This window comes from Nicotiana sylvestris, chromosome 4 (genome assembly GCF_000393655.2).
Source record: "Nicotiana sylvestris chromosome 4, ASM39365v2, whole genome shotgun sequence".
Classification (NCBI taxonomy): Eukaryota; Viridiplantae; Streptophyta; class Magnoliopsida; order Solanales; family Solanaceae; genus Nicotiana; species Nicotiana sylvestris.
Genome location: NC_091060.1, coordinates 64,894,661 through 64,906,850, shown reverse-complemented (window position 1 = coordinate 64,906,850; position 12,190 = coordinate 64,894,661). Strand labels below are relative to the sequence as shown.

At 35.5% G+C, this 12,190-nt stretch overlaps 1 protein-coding gene across 3 annotated transcripts in view; it reads left to right on the top strand.

The window, feature by feature from the left end:
* The window catches only part of LOC104224239 (AP-1 complex subunit gamma-2-like), a 28,990-nt gene extending 24,485 nt beyond the window's left edge, over positions 1-4,505 (top strand). The window contains exons 13-18 of one of the 3 annotated variants that reach the window (XM_070171953.1): positions 304-408; positions 502-761; positions 956-1,204; positions 1,282-1,463; positions 3,041-3,145; positions 4,090-4,505. In XM_070171953.1, the coding sequence (XP_070028054.1) occupies positions 304-408; positions 502-761; positions 956-1,204; positions 1,282-1,463; positions 3,041-3,145; positions 4,090-4,107 (919 nt within the window). In that variant the 3' untranslated portion in view covers positions 4,108-4,505. Of the gene's footprint in view, positions 1-303; positions 409-501; positions 762-955; positions 1,205-1,281; positions 1,464-3,040; positions 3,146-3,899 lie in introns of all 3 variants that reach the window. The other 2 variants (XM_009775848.2, XM_009775849.2) reach the window with 2 other exon arrangements.
* The last annotated feature ends 7,685 nt before the right edge of the window (positions 4,506-12,190 follow it).

The window sequence follows — 12,190 nt, the reverse complement described above, 5'->3', positions numbered from 1 at the left end:
GGCTAATAAACAAAAACCTTCCTTTCCTTCCACACGTGCTATTTTATTTGGCCAGCATTAAATAACAACCATTGAGCACATTTACTGAACTTTCAATCTCAGCCGTCCACCTCATCTATGATTAACTAACCTCAGCTGTTTAACTACTCATCAAATTAACTAACCTCTGGGTCTTGGCACAGACTTGGTAAATTGCATTTTTACCTTTTTAATATTCTTAACATGATGCTCAGTGCCTTTAAAAATAGTTGGTCTTCTAATGCGTCTTAAGTGAGTAATCTGCAATGCTGTTGTTTGGTGCAGGCGGATAAATGATATCATTGGTCAGTATAAAGGAAGCTTTGTGCTTGAACTGCAACAGAGAGCTATTGAATTTAACTCGATTATCGAGAGGCATCAGAATATGAGGTTTGATTGATTTCTTGTGGAAAGTTGTTTCTATGCCTTCTGTTGTCTTTTTAGTGTACTTAAGCTAAGGAGTTGCTGGATGTATGTTTTCAGGTCTTCGCTAGCAGAGAGAATGCCAGTTCTGGATGAAGCAACTTTCAGCGGAAGGAGAGCTGGTTCTGTGCCGGCAGCTGTGTCAACTTCAAAAGGAGTATCAGTTAATCTTCCAAATGGAGCTGCCAAACCCAGTATTGCTCCTGTTGCTGACTTACTCGATCTTAGTTTAGATGATGCTCCTGCACCTAGCTCTTCTGGTGGAGAGTTTCTTCAGGATCTTCTTGGTGTCAATCTGACGCCAGTGTCTTTGCAATCAGGTCACATTTGCTATGTATTGCACAAATCTTTCAGAATTCTTTTCCTGATTTTTAATTCTGATCATCCTCACATTTTTTCTTTTCCGCTTTACTGTAATTAAAATTTTAAATTGGCATCTTTTGGCCATTCCAAGCATAAATTGACATCTAACATAAACTTGACTTCATAGTTGATTTTTCTCTTTGAATTTCAGATACAAATCAGGGCCAAAGGAGTGGCACTGATGCTTTACTCGATCTTTTGTCGATTGGAACTCCTCCTGCTCAAAACAGCTCATCTACAGCTCAGATGTTATCCTCCAATATAGACAATAAAAGTCCATTGGATATATTAGATAGATTGTCCACACGTTCAGCTCCTTCAGCGCAAGTCTCATCTACAGGTGGAAACTCTTCCATGTTGGATTTATTGAATGGGCTTCCTTCCAGTCCACCAATGTCTGGTATAATCTCTATCGGCTCTTTAATCTTCTCGGCCAGTCTTATTTTGTTCTTGAAATGCTGAAACCATTTTTGTAAGTTACAGAAGGCAGTGGTGCGGGACATTCATCAGTTACTGCGTTTGAGAGCAGCTCCTTGAAATTAACATTCAATTGGTCAAAGCAGCCTGGAAACCCACAGACAACACTTATTGAAGGTAGTTTTACAAATAAGTCACAAGATGTTTTCACGGACTTCATCTTCTTGGCAGCAGTTCCAAAGGTAAGAAAAGGAACAATCATCCAATAGTTAGTTTGTTGTGTTATTATTTTCCTTTTCGTTATTTTCTTCTTGGAAGAATGACGGTCCATGTATTAGAGTGTCCCACATTAGTTGGGAGAAAGAACTATTGTCTCCTGTGGTTTGGGCAATCATCCTCTCATCATGTGCTGGCTTTTTGAGATGAGTTAGACCCAAAATTTTCTTTACACGATATCATAGCCAATCCAACAACTTTTCGTTATAATCCCCAGCCCCATGTTGTCCATGGCCCAGATGTCCAACCCCGGGCGTGGACTGTCCCGGGGGGGGATCAAGGGGCTTGTTTTAATTGTCGATTTTGACTCTTGGGCTTTTACCATTTTGGTAGATACCGGGTATACAATGACAAGCGTGCCTTAGTCTCAAACAAGTTGGGGTCTATTATATGAGTTCTCACCGACTATATTTCTCCATTCAAATTCATCTCAAGCCAACATCGTACAAAATAAAAATAAAAGGTACTAAAAGTTCTATATATTTGCTAATGGCATAAAAACCACCGATAGGGCTAAAGACTGTTGGAAAGCATAGACCTAAAATGAACGTACTAACATAACTAAAATGTATTCCCAGCTAATTGGTATCGCTTTTTTCTTCAATTGTGCTCTATGTTTCGCTAAGTTTGTAGAGATTCCAAGAAATTATAGGTCTTTGAGACAACTTCCTTCCATGTGATTTTAGGTTTACCTCGTTCCCTTTTAACACCTTCAGTTTCCATGGTTTCACAACTATAAACCAAAACATTTGGAAGTCGACACAGACATGAACAAATCCAAACCATCTCAAGCGACCTTTCATTTTATCCTCACTGTGTGCTACTTGCACCTTTTGGCGAATGTGGTCATTTTTAATCTTGTATGACGGTACATTCATCTTAACATCCGCATCTCTATGAGACTCATCTTGTGAATATGTTGGACTTTAAGGCTCATCATTCACTCTCATTGTAACAATGCTAGTCTAACAATTCTATAAAACCTACCTTTCACTTTGTAGGCCAGGATTCATAATGAATTGGCTAGTTCTAAGCTAGCTGTCAGCCTACCGCAACCCTTCTCCTTTATCTGGGCTTGGGACCGGCAAGGCTCACATAGGTAGAGTTGGTAGTTATCTGGAATAAAGTCATTTAAGTGTGTCACTAAATCTTCTCTCCATACAGGGCTGCATTGCCCTTGATGTGGATTTCATGCCTTCCAAATATCTCAACATGGTTATCTTTTCTGATCGGTTGAAATATCGGTGATGGCTTGGAGGCTGTTGTAAATGGGTCTCTTGTTCTAAAAGAAAATCTTTCAATACAATTTTTAGGTTCATCTTTTAAGTTCTGAAAGAGAATCTTCTGATACAATTTGCTGAAGGCTTAAATGAATTGGTAATTCTTGGTATACCTGTCCTTTGATTTTTTTGGTAATTACCTGTCCTTTGATTTATCACAATTGACTGTCAATTTGATACATATTGGATACCCTAATTTCCAAATTCTCAGTACATGTACCATTAGTCATCTCTTGACTAAGTTATTTGGCATGTCTATGCAGTTCCTTCAGCTGCAATTGGATCCAGCTAGCGGTAATACCCTACCTGCAAGTGGTAATGGATCAATCACACAAAAGTTAAGAGTCACAAACAGCCAACATGGCAAGGTATGTGAATTGTTCATTTACTGTCTTGTATTACTTTTAATAGATTTTGATTGGGTAGAAATAAATGTATAGATCGTATGATTTAGAAACCTCTAGCCTTAGCCCCTATTTTGACTTAACAGCACAAATATTTTCCAGTATTAGAAAGGAATTGACACAAATAGAGTGAATGCATATAGGCGATTCATATAAAAAATCGTCCAGGCTCATTATCAACTTGATACGGATATTCTAACAAACATGTTGCATATCCAATCTTCTTTGAGTTTAGTTACAGGATTACGAGTCAATGCTAACTTACAGAATTTCATTTGTTCCATTTGCTCATGAAGAGAAAATTATTACAGAATGTTTGTACGTCGTTGATCCACAAAATTATAATAATGAAAATATGCTTTATGAGTTCTGGCTTTTACCAATGGTACTATCTTTGTGGATTCTGAGTAAATTGGATATGAGATGGGAGAGATTGGAAACTCTTAAAATTGTTGAAAAAATATTTTCCCTTGTAGAGGTTTGAAAAGATAGCTACAGCTGTACGTTGTTCTCTTATGTAACAATCTTTGCTATAAGAAACTGAAACTAGTAATAGAAATTTGTTTATCAACAACAACCCAATTTGTTTATCAGCTATCGGAATTGAATATATTTCAAAATTATGCAGTTCTTTTAAACCGGGAGATTGAGTGTACTTTTCACTTCACTGTTGAATTTGTGAATCTTTAACTGCTATATAATTATCTTTATTTCCCAGAAATCCATTGTCATGCGTATACGGATAAGTTATAAGGTGAATAACAAAGATGTCTTGGAGGAAGGCCAAATCAACAATTTTCCTCGTGATTTGTGAGGTTGAATGGCTCTATAAGAGGATGCTTTGTAGCATTTCGTCTTTTTTTCAATATGAAGAAGCTTCCGTTCGTTGTTTGTACTCCCTTGTGCAGTTTATTCAATTGTTTTGAAGAAGTGGCAGTCTGGTTGAGCTTCAAGTGGTGGCTTTGCTTGGGAATCAGTCAGATGCCTGACATTGCTTACTTCTTTTTTACCTTCCAAGGTGGCATTGTACATTATGATCTGATAACCGTGTACGCCATTGTCAAAGTCAATTTTTGCCTATTGAGGAGCTCAAAGGAGGAGGTCATGTGTTGGACTAGTTAAAAGTTCTGAGATGTGCATTGTTCTAGTATTATTTTGTTCTAAGATTTTGGGTGATCAGATTCAAAATGAAGAATTATAACACAGGTTTTCCAATTGGCTTTGCAATATTTTTCTCACTTGTGCCATTATAAGTGGGGGATATATTCAGTTATAACGGAGCGCTTCTCAATTGGTTATAATCTTTGGGTTTGCCTATCGCTAATTCGTATTCTTCATTTTTAGAAGTGTCCTCATTCCCAAGAATTTTCAATTTCTGTTTCCTTGTTCATGTTTTCATTTTTATATTTCTTTTGAAGTTTTATAGTTATACTATTGTGATGTTACTAGAGCGAAGTGGATATAAAGTATTTGGCTGAATACATATTCAACTTTTTAAACTTGAATACCCCCCCCCCTCCTAATTTCACTCTCCCACCAGAATAGGTACCACACTCAACGTGCTTTCCGCCTTGAAACTTATTGGTGCCATCATCCAGATTTTAATTCCATTGTTCTAGATACGTGGACTGGCACCACTGTTGGTGATGTCATTAATAAGAAGAAAAAAATTCTAGCAAGAATTAGTGGGATCCAACTATCCTACTAGTACCTTATTGAAGAATCTTGAACAAACCTTTACTAATGACTATAGTAACAGTTTAAAAATTGAGGAAGATTATTGGAAACTTAGGTCGCGTATTAATTGTCTTAGTAAAAGGGATGCAAGTACTAAGTTCCTCCATATAAGTGTCCTTAATTGAAGATGAAAAAACTATATCTCCTTTTTCAAAGATGAGCATAACAATTGGATTAATGCCCCTTATAAAATCCTTCAACATACCTTCACATATTTTCAAAACATTTATCAAACAAGCCATGAAACATCTAACTGGGCCAGCATACAAGCATTCCCAACTTCCACATCATACACAGACTTAGCAGTCATAGACAAACCTTTACAAAATTATGAGATCACTAGGGCTATTTTCTCCTTCAAACCATTCAAAGCTCCTGGCCCGGACGTCATACACCCATTCTTTTACCAAAAATATTGGCACATTGTTAAGAATATAGTTTTTGATTATTGTCACACCATTTTTGCAACTCACACCATCCCCGAGCAACTCAATACAACCTTTCTTTGTTTAATCCCCAAATTTCTTAATGCGAATAACCTTAAAAATTTCCGACCGATTAGGCTTTGCAATACAATTTATAAGGTTATTAGCAAAATTATTGTCAACCGTATCAAACCCTTCCTTGATAACCTAATTGGCCCTTTTCAATCCAGCTTCCTTAAAGGAAGACGTGCGTCTGATAATGCCATCATCATCATCCAAGAAATTATCCATCACTACAATAAAATTAAAGGCACCAAGGGGAAAGTCCTCCTTAAAATTGATTTGGAAAAAGCCTTTTGACCGACTAGAATGGTCATTCATTCGTAGAACCCTGCACTACTTTAACTTTCCACCACGCATCACTAAACTTATCATATCTTGTATTAGTACCTCCCGTATTGCTGTCCTTGTGAATGGCTCCCAAACGGAGTTCTTCAAGCCATCAAGGGGAATAAGACAAGGTGACCCTATGTCCCCATACATTTTCATCCTTAGCATTGAGCTACTCTCCATCCTTATAAACCACCAAATTGAGTTAACTCTTTGGGACCCTATAAAACTAAGCCCAACAGGACCCCCCTCTCCTACTTGTTTTTTGCGGATGACTTAACCCTAATGGCAACAACCAATGAGAAATCTGCCAACGCAATAAAGCGATGTCTTCGTTACTTTAGCTCCCTATCAAAGCAAAAAATAAACCACACTAAATCTAAAATAATCTTTTCAAAGAACTGCTCTACTAATCTAAAAAAATTCATTTCTACCATCCTTAATATCAAAGTCAGTGATAGCTTTGGAAAATACCCGGGCTTTCCAATTCTGACTAACAAACCTAGGCCAGCTGACTACACATTCATCCTTGACAATCTCAATAAAAGACTGTCTAGTTGGAAAACCCAATTTCTCTCACTTGCGGGAAGAGCAAATCTAGTTCAAACCACCCTCAATGCCCTCCCTAACCACCTTATGCAATACACTATGCTGTCTAAAAAAATCCACAAGCAAATTGATAAAATTCAACGTGATTTCTTGTGGTCCAGTAACCAAGCCTCCAGAAAAATCCACTTACATAAAATGGGACACTATCTTACTGTCAAAACATGCTGGGGGTCTAGGAATAAGAAAATTCACTAACAAAAATATTGCCGCTATTATAAGCCTCACTTGGTGATTCTTCAGCCACTCCTTTGGTATTTGGGCTAAAATTATCAATTCCAATTACGTTGGTTAATACTCAAATAAATCTCACTCCTTTATATGGAATAACATTCTCACAGGTTGGACAATTTGTGAAAATGCTATTGTTTGGCATATTAGAGATGGTACCAACATTGACTTTTGGCATGCAAACTAGCTACCTTGCACAAAAAGCCTACGTAGCATGATTCAAGGTCCCTTATCACCTAATGATTTAAATCTCAAAATTTCTGACATTTTTAGAAAGAACTCACGGTACTTATCAAAACTTTCTTTTGAGCTCCCATCCCACATTTCAACCGAAATTCACTCCTTCAAAACAATTAATGACTACCACCATATTGATACACCAATATGGGCCCCCACCATAGATGAAATTTTCAGCACAAAGTCTGTTTACCCTCTTATAACTCCAAAAACTACTCAAACCAAAAGCAAAATTTTGCATGACTTTGGAAACTAAAAACTTGGAATAAGATTAAATATTTCCTATGGCAATGCCACCATGATCGTTTACCTACTAAAAGCTACCTATGTCATATTGGAATTGATACATCCTTGTACTACTCAGTTTGTAGCACCACTGAGAAAACACCACAACACATTTTTCTCTTCTGCCCAATAGCCACACATATATGGGAAGAACTAGGTGTTAACACGCAAACCCTTGACACCCAATCTATCCATTATCTAGATAGTCTTTACAAACATAAGCTTTAAATTACATGTACATGCCACTCCTTAACTTGGGACTGTCTCTTTTCCTTTGCACAGTTAAATAGGAATAAAAATACCTTCCACAATCTTTGAAATCCAATAAATAGTAATAATGTTATCTTAAGAGCCATGGAATATCTTCATTGTAGTAATATCAATTACAACAACCTAGACAGATCCCTAACAGTTATTACCAAATGGGAGCCCCCACCATGCACCAAGTAAAATTGAACATTGATGGAGCTTTTACATGTAGGTTTAAACAAGGAGGGGTAGGAGGTATATTTAGAAACTCCATTGGGGAATGGATTCTAGGATTAGTAAGAAGAGTTATGGCCCTTCCCCACTCTACATGGAACTTGAAGCATTATGCTACAGATTAAAACTAGCAAAAGCTTATAACTTGACCAATCTTCAAGTAGAGACGGATTCAACCTCTATACCATCAATAATCGAAACTACCAATTACCCACCATATAATCCACTTATCTCCACTTGCAGGTACTGGCGGAAGATGTTGGGAAATCCACCAATCCAACACAACTTCCATGAAGGAAACAAGGTAGCACATGAATTAGCACAACATGAATTCAAGCAAACGAATGTCTACTATAATCACTTATATTCAAATTCCCTAGACTACATAAGGGATGCTGTGCAAGCTGACAAGGAGAGTATTAGCTAACGTTTGGCCATAAATTCCCAAATTTGTTTTGAAAAATTTGATTTGGGCTAAGTTTGGTTTGAAGATGAAAATGTGTTTGGACATGATTTTTTAAAACATATTTCACTTTTTATTTGAAAAAACATGAAACATGAGTTATACCCACAAGTTCCAAAAACTATCACAAATACCCAATAGTACCAAACAAACAAACTTGATATCTTGTGTATACAAAACCTTCATCAATACCATTCATTATCATTATCACAAACCATAGTCCTGAACATAAATAAGTTTTGGTATAAAATTATCATTTTTATAATAAACTATCCTAAAATCATAATATGATATTTTAATATTAACTGGTAATAAAAAACAGAATTACTAGCTGTTACAATTCGTCAAATTGCAATAATAATACAAGATCCATCGGTCCCAAAAAATGATCGTAACTAGCTATTCTGTAATATAATTTTCCCACATTATACGAATAATCTCCACGACGAGCATGCATTTCCCTATCAGATGACCAAGAAGATGAAATAATATTGTTACTTTGAGAGATAGCCATTTATCATCATCACAAGCAAAGATTAGTCAATGTAGGAGATGAGAGACGTCATATACATGGGGAGGGTTTACAAATATGTAAAAAAACTCATACAAATTAAGCAAAACAAAGCTGAAGAAAATTCATACAGAACCAGCAAAACAAAGCCGAAGAAAATTCATACAAATCTGTAAAAAATTTAAACAAGTATTAGTAGATTTTACTAAATTACCTTCAAATTTCGTCTTTTGATGTGGATTGCAATCGATTGGCACGAAAAATTTACGGTGGAGTTCTCTTCTATTTATAGAGGGCGAAGCAAATGCGTGAGATTAATGAGAGGCAAGTGAGCAGATATGGTTTAGTTGGTCGTAATACATGTGGGCTCTTTTATAAACTATAAAAGTTTGGGGTAATATTTAAAATTTTTAGAAAAATGTAACGGTCATGTTTTGGCCGAAAATCAGCAATTGGAGTGATTTTGGGGTTTGGGATTTTGCCAAAATGTGAGAAAAATTTATGGCCAAACATGAGTTTTTCAAATAAATCCCAAATTTATTTTGGCAAAACTCATGGCCAAACGGGTCCTTAGCACAACTAGGAGCAATACCACTAATGTTATTGTCTTAAATAATTTGGCTATGCTTGAAACCTCTTTAATGTCTTCATTTGATTGTAACAATATTACTACTAGCATGCGTACGTCTCCTTCCAATAGGAGGACCGGGCCATATAGCTCTACTAGTTAAATGATAAATAAAATTTCTTCATTACCGAAAAAAAAACTTTTTAAACTGGCCCGTATTTTCCATTTAGATACCTGAACGTTGAACATTTCAAACAGGTAGAGAATGCGCCAATTGAACACTTTTCTGCAGTCACCCAAAAACTGCAAACGCGTGAGTTCTACACATAAAATCAACAAACTACCTTTTGACACCTCATCCAACATTCCACCCATCCTAGAACCACCTACCCAGCTCACCCACCCCACACCCAAAAATTGAACTGGTTTTTCTTTGATGAAGAGTTACGAAGATTTTTTTTTTTTTTTTGCAAAATCGTCCATTGATTGGAAGTTACAGAGAAAATTATTTGGTGGACGAAGAAGATAAATTGAAAGGTTTATGTGGAGAAAAATGGGAGCTTTATTACTTATTGACTCTTTTCGGTTGTTGATATTCTCGAGCCTCTCTATTTGCTCTCTGTTTCGACTATGACCGTGATTGCTAGATATTAAATACAATGCAAAGTGATTTACCATTAATACATTGCAAAGTGATTTACCATTATTTTTTTTATTCTGGGATGTGTTTAATCCAGGTGGTTTGGGACCTAATTTATTTTATTGCACAATTTGAGAATTAAGAAATTTATTCAAAATTCCGGAAATAACCTCTCTATTCCTTTGGGTAGGGGTAAGGTCTGCATATATAATACCCTCACCAGACCTCGCTTGTGGGATTTTACTGGGTCGTTGTTGATGTAGTATTCAAAATGATGGGTTTCTATTAACCACAAAATCAAGGAAGACGTTGTTCGGATGCAGGTGTGCGAATGTTGAAGCTGAATGTGAGTTATTTTCCTCACCATTGTGTTCTTTCCCCAATCAAACTAGTTAGTCACAGTCAAATTTTGGCTAATGCATTTTTCTTTCTGGCTTGTGGCCTAAAGTTGCTGGTGGTGGCGAAGACGGAGGAGTGGCTGGTGGTGGATTGTGGTAAATTTGGTGGTGGCGAGGAAAGAGAAAGGAATGGGGAAGTCGGATGGTGGTGGTGACAATTGTGACGAGGAGAAGGGAGGAGGAAAGTGGATGATGGCGGAGGTGTTGGAAATGGTAGCGCTAGATTGAGGCCGGAGGAGACAAGCAAAAAGTTTAAAAAGCTAATAAAGTAAGGCTTTTCACGCTCTGGGAGGAAATTGTATTACACATGCTATGCCATGTCAGCAATATATGTTTAATAGACATAATTTAACGTAAGTTTAGGTGTTCAATAGGTATAAGTTATAACCTTGAGTTTGAGTGTCTAAAATAAAAAATCGGGCAAATTTAAAGCGCTATCTATGTATTCAGCCAAAGTTTTTTTACGGGTGATGTTTAACTTCTTTAAGATTGTGGCATAAGTTTATGGATTTACAAGTTATGCTATTATTGTGAACTTATAATTTTTTAAGATAAAATTTGCATGATCCGAAACTAGAGATAAAGAAGGTACTAGAAATTACAAGTTTTCATAATTAAAATGGTTCAGAACAATATAGTGATTAAAGAAAAAACTGCTTGACTCTTCAAATAGTAATAGTTAAATATAAGGTGGAAAAGAAGGAACAATATACATATTTATCAGAAGATTCAATCAACTTCAAATAATTAAGTGTGACTATCTTGTATTTTGCAATTGTATTTGATGTTAATCTGTTTTGTCACACTAGAAAAATATGCAAAGATTGTTTCAATTGCCATAGCTAGGTCTCAAATATATCCCTCGAGATATGCAGTTTTAATCCCATTTCTCAAAAATTAATCCGGGCACTTTTTCTAATTTTACTTTTAAAAGTAGTTTTCAGATAAGTAAATCCATATCAAACTGGTAAACAAACTATCATAATGACTTTCGGATTGTGAAACATTATGATTTTCAAGAAATGCATAATGAAAAGAAAGTGCAATTGAACTTCATGGCCTAATGTCCTATTTATATAGGGAAACTTACACAAATGTCCCAAATAAGTTTCAACTTACTAACCTCTAGCCATTAGTCATAGATTTACCAAAACTAGCCAAACATATATAAAAATTGAAAAATCAAATAAATAAGGTTCTTTCTCTCAAAGAATCACATGCAAAAATCACCTTCCATATATTTTAAGCGTGATTATCAATATTAGATGCAAAACGGAAAGGAAATTTCATGGATGAGGTAGCAAATAAGGTGATGAAATACAAAAAAAAAAATACAATATTCCAAAAATCTAAACAAAAAAGGAATTTTTTTAATGGATATAGTTGATATTCATTAAAAACATATAGATAAGTCAATATACAAAATTTGAGGAAGATTGTAGGTGATTTGGACTGGTTTTGTATCAAAATTCGTAATTAAATTTAGTTCAAAAAATTCTTGTGCGACATATATAATAAATATGTATCACGCATGTATCTCACACACAGGTATACATGGATATACATGTGATCCACAATCGATACAAAAATGATACATATGTGATACACAAATGATACACAGTGTGATACACATATCATTTTTTTTTTCATATTCAGTTTTTACTTCGAATTTTCAATTCAAACCACCTCAAAACTTCACCAAATCAACCCAAAACTAAGATTCAAGCTCCTTAAGATATACCCAATCTATTTTAATAGCACCCACCCAAAAAAAGCAAAATTTTTATAATTTTTTGCTACAAATAGCTAATTGACTAATATTAGTAATATTTTAAGAATTGACCAATTTTTATAATGAGCTACTTATAAATGGACATAGCTGGTAATTTCCCAATTATATTTGAAGACTGAAGGACTTGCTGTTGAATTCTACCGCACAAAGGTTTCCCACCTCATTACAATGCAACTTAAAAGTCCCTTTTAAAGTTTATTCTTCCTTTAACAAGATATGAAATATAAATAAAAAAAACCTAGG